Source organism: Alosa alosa, chromosome 4, assembly GCF_017589495.1.
Source record: "Alosa alosa isolate M-15738 ecotype Scorff River chromosome 4, AALO_Geno_1.1, whole genome shotgun sequence".
NCBI classification, from domain to species: Eukaryota; Metazoa; Chordata; class Actinopteri; order Clupeiformes; family Clupeidae; genus Alosa; species Alosa alosa.
In genome coordinates, this window is record NC_063192.1 from 232402 (window position 1) to 258318 (window position 25917).

The window sequence follows — 25917 nt, forward strand, 5'->3', positions numbered from 1 at the left end:
GCGCATGGCGTAAAAGTCGCTTTCCAACCGGAGCAAAGTTTATTTTCTTATTTTGCACATTTATTTTTTAAACAATGCGCCCAGGGTTGTGGCAATTAACAACCTAGGGAGTGGCCTAGCGCATTGTCTAAAATTGCTATTGTACACCACCTAAAACGCATTACGCCACTGACCAAGAGAAACCTGGTCAGAAGTCTATGGCGAGTTTTATATGTTATTTTAAGAGTGCATTGTCAACAGTCATATTGGCGGGTGCACAACGCACCATCCTTGTATCATCAATGAACGCACACCAGCGCACTTCCATTCAAAACATTACAAATTGCACGATTGCAATGGGAAACATAATTAGAATAAAGATATTACGAAATACTGTACATCTCATGATGAGTAGTTATTCACCATCATTTGCAAATTGGTAATGACGGTTAAAAGTGATTACGGGAGTGATTACGTGATTACAGACGCACCGTCACGAGATATAAGCAACTCCTCTGCAGGATAAACGTTTTATTCAGTCATTTGAACAATAAAGTCAGGCTATTTAATTGTGTATTTCAGGTCATATCAATCAAATTGCAGTTGTGTTGTTTTGATTGAGTAAAATCAAATAACAATACCCAATTACAGTTCTACTGAAAAAAACAAAATGTAAAAAAAATATTTATGAAAATTCATTAAAATGGTGGATATGGCGTTTTGGAACCAAACTCTTCAATTCATGTTTCAGGCCTAGTTCTTAAATGATGAGGGAAATCACAATTCTTCAAATGACAATGTTATTTATGCATAGGCCTACTAGAATTTAATTGGCTGAGAGGAAGCATGTTGCTTACAGCCAGGCATGGCATGAGGGAGGTTGAGAACAACCTTACATCGTGCTGCTTATCGTAAGTAATCAATAGCTGTCTGGTTCCTAGCAGGAGTAGGGTACACTGGAGAGTGTCTTATTTCTCAGCTTGTGCAATACTAGCCAATTTAAGGAGCAGATTCGGCATAAAATTGTTGCATTGTATGACTTATATAAATAATAGCTAAAGAACTATGCATTCAAAAGGGAGCAGCTGGCTTTTAAAGTAAACAGCCTTTTTTTGCCACTGCCAATGCTCAACATGTGTGCTTCTTTGCCCCAAGCACACAGGGTAAAGAAATAATATGAGTGTTTGATGTTAGCGTATGACCCCATATGAATGCATTGTAGGTGCTTAACCAGCTAGCTTAGCTAGCTCATGGCTCAGGTTGAAAAAATGCCAGAATTCTCCTTTACATGCAAATATTTTACTTAATATTTACGTTTATAGTTCTTAGCAGATGCTTTTGTCCTAAGTGAATTTATTTTGATCTTTCTCCTTTTTAAATACACCTACATACATAAAAAAATAGTTAACGATTATGTTAACATACAGTGATACAGTTCGTCATTGGGTTTACTTCTATAATCTAACTGTTCTTATAATGTGATCATGGAAACTTCTCATGGAAAAAGTTTCATGTGAAGATGGGAGTCCATTTTATGGTAAGAGTACAGCAAATATAGAGCCAAATTAATCAGCCTTCATGAGAGGCATGTTTAAGTAGCATATAACCTTTATGTGACATGTTTAGAGAGCCACATCAGAACACGTGTTCCTGCTATGCCACAGAAACAACAACAGTAATGGTTGGGATTCCATGATAAACTCACAGAGAAGCATTGCAACATAACACGTAGGGAGGAGTGATGGGGTGTATTGTACATTATCTCCTACACCTACTCTTCCACTATAATTTTAATATCTGACTATGGCAAAAGCAGATGTTTGACTTCATCACAATGTGAAAACCAGTCAATATGTATTGTCACAATATCTACGGCAATAAGCAAACAGGAGAAATGTACAACCAATACTGGACAGACAGCACAGTCATAGTATAGTCATACAAATAACTGGATGCGTTCCCGGATGGTCTGTCGGCAGATAGGACAAGTTTTCAGTGCGGCACTGCAGTCAATGCAGGAGGCATGGCCACACTGGAAGACAAGGCGAATGTGGCTATCAATACAAATGGGGCAGGTGATACGCTCCTCCATCTGCCGATAGCGTGACTGCAGCTGCTCCAGCAGGTTGTGCTGCTCAGAGCTCTCAGAGCCTGGACTGAAGTCCACTTCTGTCTGGTCTGTAAGAAAAAGAGATAAAGTCTGTATGTGCTTCAAAGGTGATTACATAAAATAATCTGAAAAACATTTGTGGTCATTCTATCATTACATTTATATACCAGAGATGTCATTAAAATCTGTTAAACTCTGTTGCAGCCCATTTACACAAAAGATTCATGAAGCTGCAACATTCAATGCTTTGTTTATGGTTATGTATGAAGTCATGACTGGTAAGGTAAATTACCGGATGAGTCCATTTAGAATATTAACTGTACAACTGAATATTTCAGTAAAAAATATTGACATTCAGTGGCAGCTGGTTGTCACACCAGTAAAACAACTTGCAACAGCTCACTACTTTTTTCATAACAATACAAAGTTGTACCCAGATGAATAAGCTAGCTGGCTAGTTAGCCAGCAAACTTAGCCAACTAAGCCAGGTGTCGGCAACCTTTACTTTCAAAAGAGCCATTTTTGCCCCAGCTGTGGCGCAACTGGCTGGGGCACCTGCACCGTACGTCGGTGACCCGGGTTCGATTCCCGCCCTGTGGTCCTTTCCGGATCCCACCCCTGTGCTCTCTCCCATTCTCCACTGTCCTATCATTAAAAGGCTTAAAGCCCCCCCCCCCCCCCCCCCAAAAAAAAAATATATATATATATTTATAAAAAAAAGAGCCATTTTTTGACCAAAAATGCTCTCTCCAGTCCTGTTCACCCTGTACACATCTGACTTCTGCTACAACACCGAGTCATGCCACATGCAGAAGTTTTCTGACGATACTGCAATTGTGGGGTGTATCAGGAATGGGCAGGAGCAATGGTGCAAACTCAATCATCTTCAACACTTCAAAGACCAAGGAGATGGTGGGGGATTTCCACAGGTCTAAGCCCACTCTGCTACCAGTCTCCATTGATGGGGTCAATGTGGATGTGGTAAGCACCTACAAGTATCTGGTCTCCACCTGGACAATAAACTGGACTGGTCAGCCAACACTGACGCACTCTACAAGAAAGGGCAGAGCAGGCTGTACTTCCTGAGGAGGCTGCGGTCCTTCAATGTGTGCAGCAAGCTCCTCAGGATGTTCTACCAGTCTGTTGTTGCCAGCGTCCTCTTCTATGCAGTGGTATGCTGGGGAGGAAGCACAAAGAAGAAGGATGCTGTAACGATCCTGTGTTCCCTGTCCCTCCTTTGTTTACCTCCTGTGCCATGTGCTCCTGTGTTTACTACCTGTCCCTGTGTTTTAGTTCCTGTCAGCCATGTGCTCCTTTGTTTGTCTTGCCATGTCTTAGTTCCCTGTGTCTCCGCCCCTCACCTGTTCCTCATTATTAGTCTGCTAGTTTAATTATGATTTCCAGCCCTGTGTTCACCTGTCTCTTGTTTCTTGACCACTTGTGCCTTGTTAGCCTTGTTTAACCCCTGTGTATTTAAACCTTCTGTCTCCCTCAGTCCCCTGTCGGTCATTGATGTTGTTTCGTGGTTGTAGTGTGCATTTGCATTAAAGATTCCTGGTTACAAGTTTAAGTGTGCCTCGTTCTCGACTTGCCCTGCGCCTCGGTCCAGCTCTCCATACTGCAACCCTGACAGAATGACCGACCCAAACAAGGACCAAGCAGGCAAGTACATTGCTCATTTTTCTGGTGATTTTGGGGAACCAGGCTCGCCATCAGATGGTTCCCCAGTGCCTTGGAGGACGACTGGGCCTCCGACGAGGACGACTGGGCCTCTGGGGAGGAATGGCCGGGTCCCTCTCCCATTCCAGCTCCAATCCCATCTCCTCGATGCCTTCCAGTCCCGGCTCCTCGCCTCCTCGCTCCAGTCCCGGCTCCTTGCCTCCTCGCTCCAGTCCCGGCTCCTAGCCTCACTCCAGTGCCGGCTCTTCGTCTCGCTCCTGTGCCAACTCCCTACGACTTCTGGGCCCTTCCTATTCCTGACCTCCCTGCTCCCATGGCTCCAGTCCCCGTTCCAGCTCCAGTCCCCATTCCTGCTCCCTCTCCAGCCCCGATTCTGGCTCCAGCTCCCTCTCCAGCCCCGATTCCAGCTCCAGCACCAGCCCCGATTAAGGCTCCAGCACCAGCCCCGATTCCGGCTTCGGCTCCAGCTACCTCTCCAGCCCTAAGTCAGACTCCTGCGCCGGCTGAAGCACCAGTACCGACTCTGGCTCCAGTCCCGGCTCCAGTTCCAGATCTGCCTCCGGCACCTGATCCTGCTCCCGATCCTGCTCCAGCTCCAACTCAGGCTTTCGATCCTGATCCTGCTCCAACTCCGGCTCCGGATCCTGATCCAGCTCCGACACAGTCTCTGGCTCTGACTGGCCGTCCACCCGGCCGCCCGCCTGAACCGGCGTCCCTGACGGGCAGTCCATCGGGCCGCCCCCCTGAACCGCTGTCCCTGACCGGCCGTCCGCCCGGCCACCCGCCTGAACTGACTTCCCTGACTGGCCGTCCGCCCGGCCACCCGCCTGAACTGCCTTCCCTGACCGGCCGTCCACCCGCCTGACCCTCCTGCCTTTGGCCCCCTCCACCCACCCTGCTTGGACTTCTCCTTTTTTTCTGTTGGGCCGTCTGGAATCCGGCCCTTAAAGGGAGGGGGGGTACTGTAACGATCCTGTGTTCCCGGTCCCTCCTTTGTTTACCTCCTGTGCCATGTGCTCCTGTGTTTTAGTTCCTGTCAGCCATGTGCTCCTTTGTTTGTCTTGCCATGTCTCCGCCCCTCACCTGTTCCTCATTATTAGTCTGCTAGTTTAATTATGATTTCCAGCCCTGTGTTCACCTGTCTCTTGTTTCTTGACCACTTGTGCCTTGTTAGCCTTGTTTAACCCCTGTGTATTTAAACCTTCCGTCTCCCTTAGTCCCCTGTCGGTCATTGATGTTGTAGTGTGCATTTGCATTAAAGATTCCTGGTTACAAGTTTAAGTGTGCCTCGTTCTCGACTTGCCCTGTGCCTCGGTCCAGCTCTCCTTACTGCAACCCTGACAGATGCGGGGCGACTTGACTAGCTGGCTCTGTAGTGGGAGCTGAACTGGAGTGCATCACTTCAATATCTGACAAAAGGACCCTGAACAAACTGATCAACATCTTGGACAATGAGTGTCATCCACTCCACAGCACTATTGTGTAGCAGAAGAGCTGGAGAAGATCAGCTGGAGACTTCGCTCACTGCCTTGCACCACAGACGGACTGAGGAAGTAATTTGTCCCCAGGGCCATTGAACTGTTCAATGCTTCACTTAAGGGAAGAGGAGAGGGACTTCTCCGCATAGTCTGTCTGCCTCTTCACCCCCTCCATGTTTGGATACTGTCTGTCTACTAGCCACTTTTTACCACTGTCTTTCTGCCTCACTGTTTGCGTGCTATATTAGCACATATGCATAACCCCTCCCCCCATGCCACAGCCGAACTGTGGCCACACTTACACCTTTTCTTAAAGTCAATATATATCTATAACTATATTAAGTCCAACAGTGCAAGAATACTCATTTGCACCATCACCATGACACTCACACAGAGCACCTTACCATACCTTACTATGCACAGAGAATCTCAGGCTCAGTCCCTGCCTCAGTCATTGCAAGCGCCTCTTGATTGATTAATCACCCACTATGTGGATACTGTTTTTATAATTGATTTAGATTAAGTGTTATTTAGTATAATTTGTATTTTAGTATATTCTTTATCTTCTGTCTTTTGCTTAGTTGTGTTTTTTTATATACATACTTTTAATTACTTTTGTCACGAGTAAGGGGTATTCTGCCTGAGGCAGTAATATTAGGAATATCCTGACAGGGAGCATACTATGACAAGGTACAGGTACAAATTGACATAGGAAGGTTTGTGATTACAGATCTGAATTGATTATAGGAAAGTGTAGAGTTCATTTTTATATTACACTGAAGATTATTCCAGGAAGTAGGGGCACTATAACAAAAGGCCAACTTTCCCAACTCAGAGTGGACACGAGGAACCTTGAGCATCAAACAGTCATTTGATCTGGTCTGATAGGGACCAGAATTCCACACAAGAATGTCTGAAATATAACCTGGTAATTTCCCAACAATACCTTTGTAAATAAACAGATGCCAATGATTTTGTCTCCTCTCTGTCAAAGATGACCAACCCACCTTACCATAAAGGACACAATGATGAGTGCTATAGCCATCACCAGTAATGAATCTCAGGGCAGAATGGTAGACTGAGTCCTGTGGCCGGTTGCACAAAGCACCTTAAGTTTTTTCCCTTAAGTATGACCCTTAAGACTTAATTTCTCCTTAGGTAAGGGATTTACTTAAGGGTGTTGCACAGAATACCTTAAAACGTTTCCTTAGTTAAGGAGAAACGATAAGGGATTTACTGCACTGAAAGGGATTTTCCGGCACGAAAATTCTATAGTTTCCACGGAGATTGCAGTGATGTAGTACTTGAGTCCGGTCTCAAGACCGATTTCTGCTTTCTCGGACTCGACTCGGACTTGTTCCTTCAAAGACTCGGTCTTGACTCGGTCTCGGACCACAGTGGGAGGAGAAGGACTCCTAATTTCAAACTGAGTCCTCGAGACCAACGCATTTTTTTATGTTCATATAAAAAAAAATCAAAATGAAATTTCACGGCGGCCACGTCTTTGCCCCTTGTTGGCCTTGGTGCCCCCTTCTTTCAATATTCTGCTTTGCGTCTGTTTAATAGCGATTTTTATTTAGCCTATAGCCTGTCAAAATAATCTTAGCATCACAGCGCAAACTAATTCAGTCTTACACAGTGGAGAAAATGACAGCACATGGCAAGACAGAAAGTGCGTCCAAATTCACCCATTCTTCTCAGTTGAAATACTCGCAATCGTTAAGCCTACTCATCACACAGGCACATGTATCACATCACATGAAAGAGCTTTTTCTCAGCTTTTAAACAATGTTAGCTGCTAATTGCTGTGGTGAACAGTTTGCGAGAAGTTAACTTTGGCCTTGGTGCCCTGACATGTGGCCTTTGTGCCCCCCACCAAATATGCCCAACTGAAGGCCAAGTGGCCTTGCCCCTAAAATGGTGAAATTCCAAGCCTGGGCCTAACTGTTGATTATTAATTGGGGTGATATTAAATCATGAATATGAAAACTGACATGTTTTTATGGTCTTGGTCTTGACTCGGACTTGCTTCCTCAAAGACTCGGTCTTGACTCGGACTCGACTGTATTTGAAAACCAACGGACTCGGTCTCGACCCTTCAAAGACTCGGTCTTGTCTCGGACTCGGCATAGGCGGTCTCGTCCCCATCACTAGGAGATTGTTCAACAGCTGCAGCCTACTACAGCTAACTGCCTTTGCCGCGATGTTAGTTAACCCACCGAACACAGTAAAGCTTAATTATCTTATCATTCATCTTACCTAATAGTCGCGGAAATTATCCAGGTAGCAAGTAAAGCATGTTGAACTGAACAATACTAGTTGGCAAGTTAGAGATGGTCCTGACTGTCATCAGTGCACCAACGTTTTGCCTAGCGAACCGAACCGAAGCTCATAGGCTAACAAGACATCCACATGAATTGTTAACGTTAGCCTACGTAAACCACACAATACGGCATGTTTCTGATAGGCCTAGGAAGAGGAAGCATATTAACAGCATAGCTGCCAACTCTCACGCATTGGCCGTGAGACACACGCATTTGATTAGTTTCACACACTCACACGCCACACCCCCAATTTCTCACGCTGAAGTGTCAACCCGGTCGGTCAGATGCCTGGAAAATGAGTTTAGCCTTACTATAGATCTACCTGTTGAGACACGGTTATGCTTTCAGAGACGGTGAGAGGGTTCAAGAGCACCCCCTGTCTGTGAAATTTTCTAAATTTTCTCTCATTTGCGATGCTACTTCAGAAGCCATCCCAGGCGCATCTCCCCCGCATTTCCCCGGCTTCAGGTATGCTTTGAGTATTATTGAGTGTTTTTCACGCTGAAGTGTTAACCTGGTAGGTCAAATACCTGGCAGATGAGTTTCAACTAAACTAAACCTATACATATGATATCACACATCATGTGAACAAACGGAATCTAAGCTTTCCAATGATATTAGCGCCAAGTTGCTGTGATAAATGGTTCGCGAGAAAATTATCATTGAACCGACATGCAATTTAGGCTAATCATTTTTACATTTTGCACACAGTGCACACCCATTACTCTCGGTTTAATATCTCACTAACCCTTCACACAACACGTGGCAAACCCAATATCACAATAAACCGCAAACCGTACTGAATACGAGGATATAAAGCATTCCTCTGTGCAATACGTGGTTCCTGAGTAGCCTAATCCGGTTTTGAAATTGCAACACATTTCTACATAGCCTCATTGGGGCGAAATTATAATGTATTCTAATGTAAACTATTTGTCAGTAGGCCTACATACATTTTTGTAAATGGCTCAGCCATAATCCCACTATCATGGTTCTTATATTGTCAGGTTCCAGCTAATCCCACTTACACAGATAAATTAATATATTTATATTGGCATGCTTCCAAGTGACATTAATGCAATATGAAGAAAATCAAATAACGAGACACAAATATTGATATAAAGCCTGACATAAGCCATATGCAAACATTCACATCATGCAGATATGGGTACATCCTGAAAAAGGAATAGCATGTAGTAGGCTATAGGCTTACAATGACCAATATATTATCTTAAATGAACTAGCAGAATAACACAGGTGACCACTTCTGCATAATTTCATGGAGTACTGAAATGTTTCTGAACTGTGAAATGTAGGCCTAGCATATGTTTTTGTGGTTGTGAACTTATTGCAATATCCATAACTATTCCACCTGTGTATGCATGGTCATAATTCTGAAGTGCAAAATAGCTTAGGCTACAGCACAAATATTTCCATAAAAATAAGCAAGTCTGACCTCAGAATTTATTTTGAAAGTGCACCTGATTGATGCATTTAAAAGTTAAAATATAAAAACATTTCTTAAATTCCCCCCCCCCCACACACTTTTGCCGTGCGAAATACCAGTGCTGTTTTCAGCATCTGTTTAGTGCTTCATTGTCATTTTCATTGGATTCTCCCATTTGCGCGTAAATCGCTCATAAACTTTTTTTTTGTTACACGCATTCTCCCATTCTGCTGTCACACACACAGTGACAAGCGCCAAATCCCCTGCAGTGTTGAAGAGATCAGTCGTCCCCCTCACTTTTGATAAGGTAAAAAGCCTTATAGGTACGCCAAATAAATAATAACCTACAGTATAGGTTTACGCTAGGCTTTGTAAAACTCCCCATTAACAGCATCACGTCACTAACCACAGCGACTGCACAATCTCGTATTCACTCTGTTGGATATCTGAAGCCAGTTTGTCTACTTAGATACTGTAAATCCTCAAATTATGGCCGGGGTCTTAAGACAAAGTACAGGCCTTTAGGGGCAGGATTGTATTCGAGACAGCCCTTTATTTCTTATGCAAGTTTTATTTTGAGACATGCGTTTCTTGGAGCGGCATACTTGTAGGCCTTCAAAAGCATGACATTTTCAGTTTAGATTGATATTTAATTTACTTTTGGACTGTTTGATTATATTGTTAAATGTTGGGACTGATGGGCACTGAAATCTGGGGAGGTATTTGATGATCACTATTACTTATATAGTTGAAAGAGTGTTGGGATTTCAAACAAACCATCCGCTTTCATGCGTTCATTGAACGTCCGCGGTGCTGTAATGGAAACCTTATTGCGTAGCCAAGTAGCCTATCAAGTTATTTTTCAATTATGCATGATTTACTTTTTATTCATTTCGTAGGCTGGCTTTATTTTGTTATATAGAAGTATCTAAATAACCTGTCCCACCCATTTTCAGAATGCCTCCGACGCCCATGGTCCTACTAGTAGGCTAGATCCCTTTGATACCAATGTTAATTTAACTCTAGGACCCTGGTCCCAGGGATGGATTACTGCACGGGCCTTCCGGGCCCAGACCCAGGGGCCCAAGGTGTCAGGGGGCCCTGAAGCCCAAGCCTTTGCATGGAATCATTGCCCCACCAAATCTCACTCCAAGGTTTTTTGAAAAGTTGGCAGCCCTGTAACAGAGGTTTTATTTTGAATTGTCAAAAGTAGTTAATAAACTTTTATCAGCATCAATTAATTTAATAATATGGTTAAAGTAGAGTCAGATGACCCTTAGGGTTTTCCCCTTAGTTAGACTACTAAGGTCATTTGTGCAACAGTTTAAGGGTTTTCTTACAAGATAAGGACAAACCCTTAAATACTAAGGGAAAATGTTAAGGAAACCTTAAAGGTCCAGTATGTAGGAAATAATGGAAAATAAATGGTAACCATTCCAAAAATGATCACCATATGTTGTCAGAGAGTAAGGAAACACGATTTTGAAGTAATGGCTTATTTGACAACATTACTATAACCGGAGTTACAGGGCGGAATCTCTTGGAATTTTCGTTTATGTTTTGAACGATTAATTCTAGAATAGCGTATTGATAATGGGCTGGCGAGTCCTCCTATTTGTGTTGCCAAATTAGCAAAGGCCAACTGTCAACTTGCTGTCAGTTGTAGTTATGAACGCCTACGAGAGGCAGGCAAATTTCCAAAATTAAAACAAGAAACAAATTTAGTGGACATCGGAGGAGCTTACTGATATGGCGACGTCTTCGTCAAACGAAGAATATCAAGTCTGACGCAGAGCTGGCCATATTTCTCCACGACAGGTAGCCTAGGCTAAACTTCATCTGCATCGCTAACTTCAGCTAAATATGTTACATTGGGTAGAGAAGTATTTTTTTGTTTTCACTGTTTCTGTAATGTGTTGCTGGGTCATAGTTGGAGAAACGTTAAAGCAGCTGCAGGTCAACTAACGTTATTAGCTAAGTCTTAATTACATCTGGCAACCCACAAGAGGCCCGCGTCTGGTAGTCTTGAGAACGTTCACCAGTGTTTTGATTTTGGCCTACAGAACGTTCGGTAACAATCCTACAAATCGCACCTTTAAGGAGAAAACGTAAGGGTGTTTGTGCAACCGTTTTTATTTTAAGGGACCCTTAAATCAGATTTTAAGGGAAAAACTTAACTTAAGGTGCTTTGTGCAACCAGCCACAGGGCTTTAAGTGAACAAGCAGTAGCATTTTTATATATCACATCACCATAGTCTAAAACTGACATGAAAACTGCTTCAACAACTTGTTTTCTACTTTCCATAGGGAGGCTGGCTTTGTTTCTGTAGAAGAAACCTATTTTTATCTCTCAGTGTTTTTGCTAGGATAGCTATATGGTTGTTAAATGTGAGTTTTTCATCCAGCCAGATACCAAGATATTTGTATTCAGAGACTCTATCAATCCTTGAACCAGTTACAGTGGTTATTTGCATGCCATTAACCTCAGTGTTCCCTGCTCTACTAAATAACATACATTTAGTTTTCTTCTCATTTAGAACTAATTTAAGATTAATGAGAGCTTCTTGAAGAACATTAAATGAAAGCTGGAGATTATCAATTGCAAATTGAACAGAGTCAGCAATGCAATACAAAATAGTGTCATCAGCATAAAGGTGGACTTGACAACCATTTAGAGAAGAGACAATGCCATTGATGTAAATGGTGAAGAGAACTGGGCCCAAAATAGACCCTTGTGGAACACCCTTTGTGATCTGCAAAAAACTCTGACTTAACATTTCCTGACTTAACACACTGAAACCTCTGGGACAAATAATTACAAAACCATTTACATGCCTTATCATCCAAACCAATAATGTTTGTAACAGTAAGGTATGATCAACTGTATCAAATGCTTTTGACAGATCAACAAAAAGGGCAGCACAATGCTTTTTAATGTCTAAGGCAGATATCATGTTATTAGTAACTAATGTGGTAGCTGTGATAGTGCTGTGGTTAGTTCTAAAACCAGATTGTTGTGGATTTAATGTCATGGCATGAAAGAAATCACTTGAGTTGGTTATTAACCAACGATTCAAAAATCTTTGACAAACAGGGTAATTTGGAGATTGGACGGTAATTATTTAAATAATCTCTATCACCCCTTTTGTGCAAAGGTGTCACATGTGCTAGTTTCCATGCACTGGGAAATATGCTCATCACAATGGAAAGATTAAATATATGTGTTATATGCTTTGTGATGATAGGAGCAGATAATTTAAGGAAAAAATGATCTAAATTATCTTCTCCAGTAGCACTCCTAGTGTCAATAGTGTGTAATGCCTCAAACACTTCACTTTGAGAGAAAGGTTGAAAAGTAAACTTAGAAACATGGTTTGTGTACTGCTCACAATTGTCAATTGTCTGAGGAGTCCCTTTAAACTCTTTATCAAATAAATGCCCAGCTTCAACAAAATGTTTATTGAAAGGGTAATCTCATTTTGTTCAGATATGAGACAGTCATCATATTTGATATGGGTGGGCAAAGAATTAGTCGTTGTGTTTTTGTGTGAGTTTACTGCTTTCCAAAATTGTGCAGGGTTTGATCTGGAGTTTGCTATCAAGTCTAAGTAATAGTTAGGTTTAGCTTTCCGCACAGATGATGTGCATTTATTTCTAAATTGTTTAAAAACAAACCAGTCTGATGGGTTTCCAGTTTTTCTAGCTAGTGACCAAGCTCTGTTTCTTTCCTTAAATAAAGCTGATAATTCAGGTGAAAACCAGGGAGCTACTCTATCTTTTACTCTGATTTTTTTGCATGGCATGACCAGATATTTTAAAAATAATTTAAATAACACAAAACAACAATATAAGGAACGGGCTGCGGTTGATGATGGGAGCAGCCAGGTTTTCTTCTCTTGCGATCCTTCACATTGAAAGTGAACCTACGGCCAACCTGACGAGGCATACAGGACTCACGCGAAAATTACTGTTGCACTAGTATGTAAGGCCCGTCTTTTGCCCAAACCATATGCATTTCTAAAGAATGCCTTTTTGCATTCAATTTATATGTGTGGATACCTGTGTTTGATCTGTATTGTCTTAGCTGGCCATGGCCAAAGATCCCCAACACCCGCTCATGCATAAAGTGACCATTTGCTCCTTGTTCTGGCCCCTCTACTGAGAGATAACTCAGTCCTGGGCCTACTTGATGTCTTCTGGTGAGATAGGCCAACCTCATTATCATACAGTATTGCTCTGTAAATATGTGTTGTGAATAATACATTCATGTTTGGTCTTGAATTAATACTTGTAATGAGGGCAACAGTCTGATCTGCTCTGGTCCTCCAGGGGGCTTCTGTCTTCTTTCCATCTTGGGGCCTCTTCTCTTCTTCTTCTGTTCTCTCTTCTTTTCCATCTCCACTCACCTCTTGAGCTAGGCCCTTGTGGCTTGGTCTTCTGCTTCTCTTCCCTTTTCCTCTCCCTCTCTCTCCCCTCTTCCTCTCTCTCTCTGTCTCTCTTTGTCTTTCTCTCTCCCCCTTTCCTATCTCTGGGTTTCTATTGTTTTATCTGGTGTATCAGTTATCTCTAACTTGTCAAGTTTACCTCTGTGAATTGATTAAGTTTTCTTTGTTACCATTTGCTACTTTGTTACAGTAGACCCTGTGAGTTTACTTGTACATTCAACTGAAGTGATATTGGTTACATTTACCTTTAAGACTTAATGCCTATTAAATAGTTCATTTGCCTACCAATTGGATAACTTAAATTCTCGTAGTGTGCCATGCCATTCTCCTCCATAGCTGATAAACTGGTTACTTGGTAATTGATTGGTGATACAAATTATTAATCAAATTGGAGTCAGATTAACGAGTATGTAATAATATCATTGCCATTTAACTCTTCACCCTATTTGTCCACACAAGCTCTTTCAAGTGAGGATATAGCTCGACGTCTCTATGTTTCCGAGGCTATATAATATATATCATTTCGGAAGGCTTCTTACACTAGTATAGACATCTTGCCGTGCCAACGTTGCAATAAAGGTTGCCTAAATGCCATGTATATAAATGTCCTGTCAGCTTACTAATTGATTTTGCGTTGTGTGTAGATTTTGACTTTTTATTCCACTTTGTTTAAACAGCAAAGTGGCAAAGCCTTGTTCACCTGTTTGGAACTGGCTGGTGAATGTGACGCGCGTAGGCCTGGCTAGATGACCCTTTTAGTGCATCTAGGCCTACTGATCGATGTGGATTACTTTTTTTCGTGTCATTGGATTACAGCAAAATATTAATATTTTTTTTCTTAACATATCCTAACGTGATGGCGTGATTGCGCTTTGTCTCTGCTTTTGGAGAGGCTCAGACTATAGGTGAACACTTCCTTTAATTCTTGGAGTTCTCGCTATGATTTAAGTCTGCCCTGCACTCAATAGCCTACAGTTTGGAGTTTACTTACTTTGCCTTTGTAGAATCGAATTTGAGTTTTCAATGACTCGTTCTCCTTAAGCTAAGCATGCATGAACCGATGCATCTTGTTATTTAAAACTCCACTCTGCTAGGTGGCTCGCATGCCACGTTCCACAAGCACAGCTAAGCTAGCTGGCATCCGTTACACTAGGCTATATAGTTCGTTTTTAATAGCAAACAGAAGTGTCAAGATGGCAACAGGTCATTACATTCTTTAATTGACAAAATATGATTGTACAAAATATTCAATAAATGTGGCGCAAATGAGGCTAGAGGCGGTGGATTAATTTATCAAAAGTGAGCAGCAACCAGACTCTATGAGCTAAGCCCCGAATGTTTTCAACTGCTAGGCGACACCCCTGTCGCTGCATTGGATTTCATGAGGACGAATTGTTAAATTGTTATAATGTAATTATATATATCATTATTTAGCATGTTTGTTTTCTCCATGTGCTCATGCTGTGTTCCCCAAGTGGTAAGCCAGGTCTCAGCTGCTACAATTATTTTATTTTTTTGTCTGCCCCCCCTGGCTCGAATGTCAAACTCCGCCTATGGAAGAAATCCAGTGCCAATTCAACATCTGTGATTTCAGAGGTATAATGTAAGTTGCTATGAAAAAGATCAGATAAAAATTCTTGTTCACTAAAATGTTTTGGTTTCTCTTTGTAACTGTGTGAGATTTGCTCTTGATTATCTTTGTATTTCTTATGCATGCAACAGGGTAATGGTCACTAATACCTAGCTCAAAGACACCACAGGCTACAATTTTGTCAGTCCTGTTGGAAAAGATTAGATCAATTAGGGTAGACCTAGAATGATCTTTTAAATTTGGCCTTGTGGGTTCTGTTATTAGCCGAGATCAATTTAGACCACTACTAACTTCCTTGAGATAATTGGATGAATTATTTAGCCAGTTTACATTCAAATCACCCAAAACGATCAACTCAGAATTGGAGTACTGAGAAAGTAGCTCTGCTAGAGAATCTATAGAACTTAAATCAGCAAAGGGGGGTCTGTAGATCCCAACCACAACAACAGAGATAGGTCCCAAGTAAATCTTCAGTGCAAGAAATTCAAAATGATTTTGGATGGTGATGGCATTTAAAATGGTTACAGCATACCTGTCAACACTCCCGTTTTTCCCGGGTTTCTCCCGTATTTCAAGGTCATCTCCCGGCACCCTCCCGTTTTGTTATTTCTCCCGGAAAACTCCCGTAATTTGCATGGCCATCAAACTTCATTTTAAAATCATTGATCCATTCATTTTTTCTATTAGTCTGACATCTCTCAAGTTGCCAGATTGTGTATGAAATACACCCTACACATACACAATCACTTAGTTTCAATTTCAACCGTTTTGTCATAGGCTAAAACCTGGCAACCCAAAACCCAAATAAAGAAGCGGGTGCCGATTGCGCAGCCTGAGTCTCGTCGTAAGCAAGCGGGCTAGTTGAATAGCCTACTCCAGAACAAGGTGTTGTGAAATTGTTGGAAATGTAATTGATTAACACATCACATAAACTGTTATTGAGTGTTGTTGATATACTGAACTTGTGTCATCGGAACCAAATCAGACAGCAAGCAGCTTTGGAGTTTTGGAAGTAGGCTGCAGGCAGGCAGCTGGTGGATACATAACTGGCATGCGTAAGGTAATGGTAAGGTAAAAGCAACGACCGAAATGCAGTGTTGAAACATGTATGAAGCATTATTACATATGCAAACACAGATCCGGTATAAACACTGACAAAAAAAAAAAAAATCTCCCGTTTTTGGAAAGCTAAATGTTGACAGGTATGTGTTACAGAGAAATTAGACTTAACATAAATTAATTTCAATTCAATTTCAATTTATTGTGCTTATATAGCGCCAAAACATTACACATGTATCATGGCGCTTTACAGAATGTAAGCAATCAGAGAAAAAGAAAAGAGGGAGAAAAGAAAAGGAAGAAAGAAAGAAGGAAGGAAGGAAGGCCCATGGGTAACAGGGGCGAGGAAAAACTCCCTAGAATTGGAGATACAGGAAGAAACCTCGAGCAGATCCACAACTCAAGGGCCTGACCCATCTGCCTAGGGTCAATACGGATAGTAAGGTCTATAAACAATGACAAATGCATATGACAGTCAGGTGTGGAGAGAAGGACATGGTGTTTAAAGCACCTGAGGTGAAGGTTACAGAAGGTGGGATGATTACGTGTCCGGTATGATAAAGCATAATCATGATTTAGTGAGAGTTTACTACTAAATCATCCTTCCTCTTCCAATTCTATCCACTCTATGCAAGTTATAACCATGCAAAGCTATATCATAGTCATTGACACTACTTTTAAGCCAAGTATATCAGGAGCTGTCTGTAAGACATTTATATAATCTAATTTCTGAAGTAAGCTTCTGATGTTCAAAGTTAGAAGTGTCATCAGAAGTGATGGGAAACTGTAAGGGGGTGGTAATTAATGTAGATGCAGATGCAGATTCAATAGGCATACAGTCAAATGGCAAGTCAAATCCAACATGCCTCAAAAAAGTTCAGCAGCAGTGTAGGCCTTCATGTTCAAACGCAAACAAGCCTGGCCTGGCTAGCACAAAGCCTCTATCTCCCAACTGGACAGTCAACCGACCCCAGCGAAGACAGGATGGAAAGGGAGAGAGACACTAGCAGGCAGCAAGTCTTCAATAGCAGTGCAGAAAGTTGTTTTAAGCAGCAACAACAGTGTAGACCAGTCAGATGTCTCACTGATGGCAATCGGCAGAAGAACAAAAACAGCTGACCGGGCAGCGCAGGTAGAGCGCAGAGGCAGACTTCAAATGCGAAAACGGTGTAAAAGTATGGAAAAACAGAATAAACAAATCGTCGCTGCCCGATGAAACTCACGTATGTCCAAAACGGTTACTTTTCAGGAAGTAAAAAAAACACCGTAGGCTAATTTCAAAGCAGTTGAACGTAGCGTTGTCATACTTGGTACGGCATCTTTAAATGTAATAATTTTCTTGCCAGTGTAATGATATAATCCATATTTTACCAAAATCGAGTTTAAATGGACATACGTGCATATCTTTCAGTAACGGTGGTCGATACGCGTTTTTCCGATCATTAATTAGAATGGCCAAGTCGCGTTTCATATTGACAGATAAATATCCTACGCTCAGTTTATTAAATACGTCCAACCTGAAATGTGTCTGAATCAGGGCGCTAAATTTCATAATAATAATGACTTGCGAATACCTTCCAACCCAGCTTTTCAACTTTCGGCCAAACTTTGACCTGTTGGTGGCGCTAGACGGCTTCGTTTAGAGATCCGTAAATGAGCGTGAGTGGTCAGTGTAGTGTCCCGAAACTTTCTGCCAAAAAATCTGAACTTTTTAGCCAGGCGTTCTATGGGCTGCCATAGACTCCAATAGTGGAAGTATAATAATAATAATAAATATAGCTGCCAAGCAGCAATGAGGGGGCCAAGCTCTTTGCAGATACTTGAGCCGTCGAGATGGCAGATAAATTTGACATTGCCGAGGTCTCAACTGCTTCGCCTGCCAATTGCCTAAAGGTCTCTACTGCACCACTTGCCCATTGCCCAGGGTCTCTGAACTGCACTGCACTGCAACTGACATGCATCAGCACTTCCTGTTCCTCTAGCGCCGCCCTAGTGGTCAAACATTACTATATGTACTGTGCCTCCTCAGGATGTGGTCCCGAGTCTACGTACTAAGTTTGGTGTCGATACGAGAAAGTGTGGCTAATTATAGTGCACCTTGTGGTCAACAGTGACTAAATTTATTGTGCCTCCTCAGGATGTGGTCCCGAGTCTACGTACTAAGTTTGGTGTTGATATGAGAAAGTGTGGCAACTTATAGCGCCCCTTGTGGTCAATGGTGACTAAATTTATTTTGCGTTCCTTAGGATGTGGTCCCGAGTCTACGTACCAAGTTTGGTGTCGATACAACAAAGTGTGGCTACTTATAGCGCCCCTTGTGGTCAAAAGCGACAACATTTTTTGTGCGTCCTCAGGATGTGGTCCCAAGTCCATGTACCAAATTTGGTGTCGATACAAGAAAGTGTTGCCAATTATAGCGCCCCTTGTGGTCATCAGTCACTTCATTTATTGTGCGTCCTCAGGATGTGGTCTCAAGTCCATGTACTAAGACTGATTTCGATACATGAAAGGGTTGCTGAGATATGAGCTCATTTCCTGTTACTCTGATGAAAATGATGAATTTTGACCTGTTGGTGGCGCTAGAGACTTAGGTGTGGAAATTGGTGTGCGTGGTCATCGCCATGCCCTGACGCCTCGTACCAAATTTGGTTAAGATTTGTGAAAGGGTTGCTGACATGCGAGTTCACTTCCTGTTTCTCTAGCGCCGCCCTAGTGGTCAGAAATCTGACCAGTAACTTTTGTTGGGCTTTGTCTAAAGATCATATGTGCCAATTCTTGACAAGATCAGTTAAAGTGTCTGGTCTCTGAAGGTTTTCTTGCTTTCAAAAATTTGAACTGTTGGTGGCGCTAGAGGGTAAGACTTAGTGGCATGTACGTTAGTGTGCGTGGTCAGGGCCATGCCCCGATGGCATGTGCCAAGTTTGGAATTTATAAGTCAAGGCACTGAAGAGATATGAGCTGACTTCCTGTGTGGCGGCTTCGCCGCCATATTTGATTGGCTCTCACCTGCCAATACTTTTGAAATTGAAAAATCGGTCTTCTAACTTTTGTGAGGCTTGGTCTGAAGATCATGTGTGTCAAGTTTGGTGAGAATTGGACAAAATTTGAGACCCGAGAAACTTTTGGAAAGTTTGCACCTTGGCCTGTTGGTGGCGCTACAGCAAGCATGGTAAAGTCTTGGAAATTGGTGGGTGGGGCCGTACCTTTTGCCTTAATCAACTCTGCAAGTTTCAGCTTCATAGGTCCAAGTATTGTGGAGCTACTTGCATTAATGTTGTTAAAAAATTGATGAGTTTTGACCTGTTGGTGGCGCTAGAGTTTTGGGGTCTGGTGTCTGTACATTGGTGAAAGTGATCAGTACTATGAGTTGAATAAGTGTGCCAAATTTCACAACTTTTCACCAGACGGTTCTATGGGCTGCCATAGACTTCAATGGCAGAGGAAAGATGTTAAATAATAAATATAGCTGCAAGCAGCAATGAGGGGGCCAAGCAAAATAGGCCGGAGTAGCTACGGCGACAAGATAGAACTTAGCAGGCACCCGTGATCAACACTTTCAACAACTTTCACATCAAAACATAACTGACTTTGTAGGGCTGAAACAGGGCTGAGTATTGCCGCTGCCGCCTCCGCCAGCCAGCCCCGCCACCTAATCACCCCTGCCCGTCCCACCCCGTCCCGCCCCGCCCCCGCTGTTGCACGCACGAATTAGAATGAACTAGATGGAACATGTTGTCATCAGTTTCACATCAAAAAATAAAAGATTGATAAAACACATCAGCAACTACAGATCAAAAGGCAATTGCTAATTGCAGCACCCCCTACAGGTCAAAGGTCACCAATTTTATTGAGCAACCTCCTAATGGGGTCATGAATCCATGTAGTAAGTTTGGTTATGATACATGGCAGGGTTGCTGGGATATGAGCTCACTTCCTGTTTGGCGACTTCGCCACCAATTTCGATTGGCTGTTACGGGCGAATGCTTTTGTCAATTGTTTCAGAGAGCAATATATTGATAGGTTTTGGTCTGAAGACGGTCTGTGCCAATGTTGGTGAAGATCAGATGAAATTTGCGACCTGTGAAAACGTTTTGATGTTTTTGATTAAATCTAACATGGTGGCCGAATCAATTACGATGACATTACAAGTTGGCCTGGGTCGGCCTAAGGACCTTCAACAGTATTACCAGACACCACTAGTACATTTTAATTCCAAACACAACAGCAGCTACAGGCCAAAAGGCATGTTTCTTAATTACAGCGCCCCCTAGAGGTCAAAGGTCACCAGATTTATTGAGTGTCCCCCTGATTGGGTCCTGAGTACATGCACCCAGTTTGGCTATGATACATGCAAGGGTTGCTGAGATATGACCTCACTTTCTGTTTGGCGGCTTCGCCTCAAATTTCGATTGGCTATTATGGCCAAATGGTTTTAGTTCGAAAGACAAAAAGCAATGCATTTGTGAGACATGCTCTGAAGATGATGTGCATCAAGTTTGGAGTCAATTGGACAAAATTTGTGACCTATGAAAACTTTTAAGTGTTTTTGATCAAATTCAATATAGCGGAAAATCCATCATGGCGGAAATTGACATCATAGGGTGCATTGAACTCAGCTTAGTCCAAGGACACCAACAACACCTGGTTTTTGAAAACTCAGAGCGACAGGTCAAAGGTTAGGTGCTTGAACGCACATCCAACTTTGACCTGTTGGTGGTGCTAGAGTGTATGAGGTGCCGACTTAAAACTTGATGAAATTTATCACAGGACTGTCTCTAATCAGTGTGCCAAACTTCACAACTTTTTACCAGACGGTTTTATTGGCTGCCATAGACTTCCATGGCAGAATAATACACTTCAGCAGCTACGGGCAAAAAAAGGTTTTGCTAATTACAGCGCCCCCTAACGGTCAAAGGTTACCAGATTGGTTGTGTGTTCTCCCAATTAGGTCAGGAGTCAATGTACTTAGTTTGCTCACCAATTGGTTTTGATAGATGCTACGGATGCTGAGATATGAGCTCACTTCCTGTTTGGCGGCTTCGCCACCAATTTCGATTGGCTGCTACTGGCAAACGCTTCCGTCAATTGTTATGGAAATCAAAGCACTGATAAGGCATGGTCTGAAGATGGTCTGTGCCAATTTTGGTGAGGATCCGATGAAATTTGTGACCTAGGGAAATTTGATAGTGGTTTTGATTAAATCCAATATGGTGGCCGAATCAATTATGTTGATGTCATGAATTGCCATCTGTCGACATAAGGATCTTCCACAGTATTACCAGACACCACTAGTACATTGTAATTCTAGGCACAACAGCAGCTACAGTCCAAAAGGCATGTTACTGATTTACAGCGCCCCCTAGAGGTCAAAGGTCACCAAATTTCTAGAGCGTCCTCCTGATGGGGTCATGAGTCCATATACCAAGTTTGGATTTGATAACTGCAAGGGTTGCTGAGATATGAGCTCACTTCCTATTTGCCGGCTTCGCCGCAAATTTTGATTGGCTGTTACAGCCGAATGCTTCTGTCAATTGTTCCAGAAAGCAATGCACTGATAAGGCATGGTCTGAAGATGGTCTCTGCCAATTTTGGTGAGGATCCGCTGAAATTTGTGACCTGCGAAAACTTGTACGTGTTTTTGATTAAATCCAATATGGCGGCCGAATCAATTACGATGACATCACAAGTTGGCTTGGGTCGGCCTAAGGACCTCCAACAGTATTACCAGACACCACTAGTACATTTTAATTCTAAGCACAACTGCAGCTACAGGCCAAGTTTCTTAATTACAGCGCCCCCTAGAGGTCAAAGGTCACCAGATTTCTTGAGCGTCCCCCTGATTGAGTCCTGAGTCCATGTACTAAGTTTGGTTATGATGGATGAATGGGTTGCTGAGATATGAGCTCACTTCCTGTTTGGCGGCTTTGCCGCAAATTTCGATTGGCTGTTACAGCCGAATGCTTCTGTCAATTGTTCCAGAAAGCAATGCACTGATAAGGCATGGTCTGAAGATAGTCTCTGCCAATTTTGGTGAGGATCCGCTGAAATTTGTGACCTGCAGAAACTTGTACGTGTTTTTGATTAAATCCAATATGGCGGCCGAATCAATTACGATGACATCACAAGTTGGCTTGGGTCGGCCTAAGGACCTCCAACAGCATTACCAGATACCACTAGTGCGTTTTAATTCTAAGCACAACTGCAGCTACAGGCCAAAAGGCATGTTTCTTAATTACAGCGCCCCCTAGAGGTCAAAATCGAGCCAACGGGTCAGAAGTTACATGCGTGAAAGCATGTCCAACTTTGGCCTGTTGGTGGCGCTAGAGCGCTCGGGGTGCAGACTTGAAACTTGGTGAAATTAATCAAGGGTTACTGCCTAATTAGTGTGCCAAATTTCACAACTTTTCACCAGACGGTTCTATGGGCTGCCATAGACTTCAATGGCAGAGGATTTATAATAATAAGAAAACTAAGAAACACAAGGATTTATAATGCTTGGCTAATAATAAGCATTTCCCGAAGGAAATACAGTACATGAAAATGCAAAAAATATAATGTAAAATATCATACAGAGTAAAAACAAACTATATTGGTTGCTAGGTAGATGAGGTTTAATATAGTTGGAATGACTGAACAGTTAAATAGGTGGATATTTTATATAGGTAAATTATTTACTTGGTAGATAAGGTTTAATATAGTTGGAATGATTGAACGGTTAAATAGGTAGATAATTTAAATGGTTAAATTATTTAGGTAGATAATTGACGATAACTGACAGTTGGAATGTTTGCTAGCAGTTATGCTAACTATGTTATCAAAGATAGTAATGTTAACCAAGTTACTTAACTTAGCTAATGTTTTCATTTTTAGTAGTTATGCTAACTAGCATGTTAGCAATGCTAACATGCTAACTATGTCAACCATGTGACTTAACTAACCTAGCTAATCATTTTTAGTGGGTATGCTAACTAGCATGCTAACATGTTAAGTATGCTAACTATGCTAACCATATTACTTAGCTGACTTAGCTAATCATTTTTAATAGTTTTGCTAAAAAATGCTAACTAGCATGCTAACATGCTAACTATGTTAACCATGTTACTTAGCTAACCTAGCTAATCATTTTTAGCAGTTATGCAAACTATGCTAACTAGCATGCTAACATGCTAACTATGTTAACCATGTGACTTAGCTAACTTAGCTAATCATTTTTCTAATCAGCTAATCAATGGCTGAACAGTTAAAAAGTTCAGTAAGTTTAAAGGGTTAAATTGTTAAACAGTGAAATATTGTAGTGAGGACTTTTATTTTGAAACAGTTTTTGGTAGAGGACGCAGTTGAATAGGATGTGTAGTCTTAATAGGGCCAGTTTGTATGCTTAAAGCCTGAGACTGGCAGTTGATGCAGGTGGCCGGAACACCTGCTATAGGACTCTAATTGCTTAACGGCTCTATTGTGATGTCATCAGCCCATGTTAAGTCTATGGGGAAATTTTGATTAGTTTTTAATTAATAGTTTAAAAAGTATAAAAGTTACAATGCTGAAAAATACAAAGCCCACATGTCCTAAGTAAGACCTACGTAACATAGTTTGAATGAAGTTTCTACGTTAAACGGTTGAAGCTGCATTAACTGCGTTAGAAGAAGACGAATAAGAAGAAGAAGCCTAGGAAGAACAGTACAGTGCATTTTCATGCACTGTAATAATAAGAAATCATAGAAACACAATGGGTGTCTTCGCAGCTTCGCTGCTTGGCCCCCAATAATAATAAGAACAAATAGAAACACAATGGGTGCCTTCGCAGCTTCGCTGCTTGGCCCCCAATAATAATAAAAAAATCATAGAAACACAATGGGTGCCTTCGCAGCTTTGCTGCTTGGCCCCCAATCATAGAAACACAATGGGTGCCTTCGCAGCTTCGCTGCTTGGCCCCCAATAATGATAGGAAAAGCTAGAATCACTATGGGTTGCCACGCAGCTTCGCTGCTTGGCCCCCAATAATAGGAAAAACTACTAAAACAATGGGTGCCTTCACAGCTTCGCTGCTAGGCCCCCAATAATCTGAACAAAAACAAGTCAGCAGTCTTCTGTAATAAACTCCGGGATCACTAACTACGTTGTTGGTGCTTCGTTTTATATGTAGGAACCCAGAGCAAGCTACTGACGAGGTTTGGTGCTGTTTTGAACAATATTACTGGTTAATTTGGGAAGCATATGACTCACCGCCCTTAGCTAATCCACTGTTTGCGATTTGGGGCTATTGTGTATACTGGGGCAAGCTCTGTAGTGGTTGATCATCAAAAATACTGTCTCTATGGCTAAAGCCCTCCTTACACTGACAGACTTTGGAAAGATTTACAAAGATTTGGAAAAGATTTTTGAAAGACTACAGTCTCAGACCCTCTCACATCGAAAGACAAGTAGTAGAGTTTTAAGTCACAGACTATGATTTTGCAATGACTAGGGATCTTGCAGGGTCACTATTTACTATTTTGGAGAGATGTCACTATTGGTTTTCATATTGTTCACTATTTGCATGAGCCACGACTCAAAAGACTTGCGATAATATCAAACATGTTTGATATTGTAACGGCAAAACTAGAAAAAGACTGACTCCGACTGACTTAAAACCGCTAAGATTGGCACCTTATACTTAACAATCTAGTTGACGGGAGCGCGCCGCGATTCCAGTACAACTCCCATGATTTCTGTCCGACTTTGTAAATTTAGTCGCCGACTGTGAAAACAGACCAAAATCGTACAATGTAAGGCCACCATTATTCGATGTGTTTTAATGCAGAAAAAGACCCTGGGATCAATTTTCGCCTTAATTACACTTGAATAAATGATACAATAATAATTTGTTGACATAATTTTCCATTATTTAACAGTTGCTACATACATATGCACTAATGACAATGTGACGTCACAGGAGCACCGTAACAATTTTCACTCGTGCGTGGTGGTCGGTGACACTAGTTGCAGTATTCTCTTGAACAGAGGTGTTCCTGTTGTGAAAAAGCTATCGCTACTGTAAAGGTGGCGAGCCCCAGGTACTGCAATTCAGGCGCCAGACAGGCCTAAAATCCTGCCACTTAACTGGGGTCAACACCGCCAGCAATAAATTGTAGAAAAATAGAAATAAAAATAAAGATTCAGTCATGCATACGGTTCAATTTTTCAATGTCTTTGTTTTTAGAAAAAGTTCAACACAAAAATGTCTATCAAAACAGTATGGCACAAGACATGTTAGCAGCTGCTGCCCTTTCAAATGGTTACACATCTGCCACATGATAACCCATTTGTAACTCAGCGTAACTAACCACTCCATACCATGAAAGTAAAATCAAACAAAACAATCAAACAAAATATGTTCGTATATGAGTGTGTATGTGTTAGTACGGGTGTGTGTTTGTTGAATGCGTAGTTGGTAATTGGAGATTGACGTGCGTTGGTCAAGCGAGAGGGTGAGAGAGTGAGAGAAAGTACCTGGCGAGCGAGTTGGTTTGATTGTGCGTTTCCTCGTTGATGTGGATAAATGAATGCAATTGTGTTGCGTTGGAAAAGGTGATCCTGTCCAGGTCCGCAGGGATATGTAATATGCCTGAGAGGATAGGTTCCTTTTCGGTTTCTCCCATGATGGAATTAGGAGGCTAACCTTGATCTGAGGGTCGTTTGGATGATGCAGGTATCCGAAACGAACGTAGGTAATTGTCCCACGAATCCACTTATGAAGACGAGGCAGACGATTCACAGATTCTAACGAGAAGTAAATACTAACTGGACTTGAAACCGCTTGTTAAC

General features: G+C 42.0%; 1 protein-coding gene across 4 annotated transcripts in view; it reads right to left on the reverse strand.

The window, feature by feature from the left end:
• Positions 1 to 592: 592 nt before the first annotated feature.
• mib2 (MIB E3 ubiquitin protein ligase 2) overlaps positions 593 to 25917 on the reverse strand; it is a 252110-nt gene continuing 226785 nt past the window's right edge. For 3 of the 4 annotated variants that reach the window (XM_048240470.1, XM_048240468.1, XM_048240471.1), the window contains one exon: positions 1998 to 2157. In XM_048240470.1, the coding sequence (XP_048096427.1) occupies positions 2124 to 2157 (34 nt within the window). In that variant the 3' untranslated portion in view covers positions 1998 to 2123. Of the gene's footprint in view, positions 2158 to 25917 lie in introns of all 4 variants that reach the window. The other variant, XM_048240469.1, reaches the window with a different exon arrangement.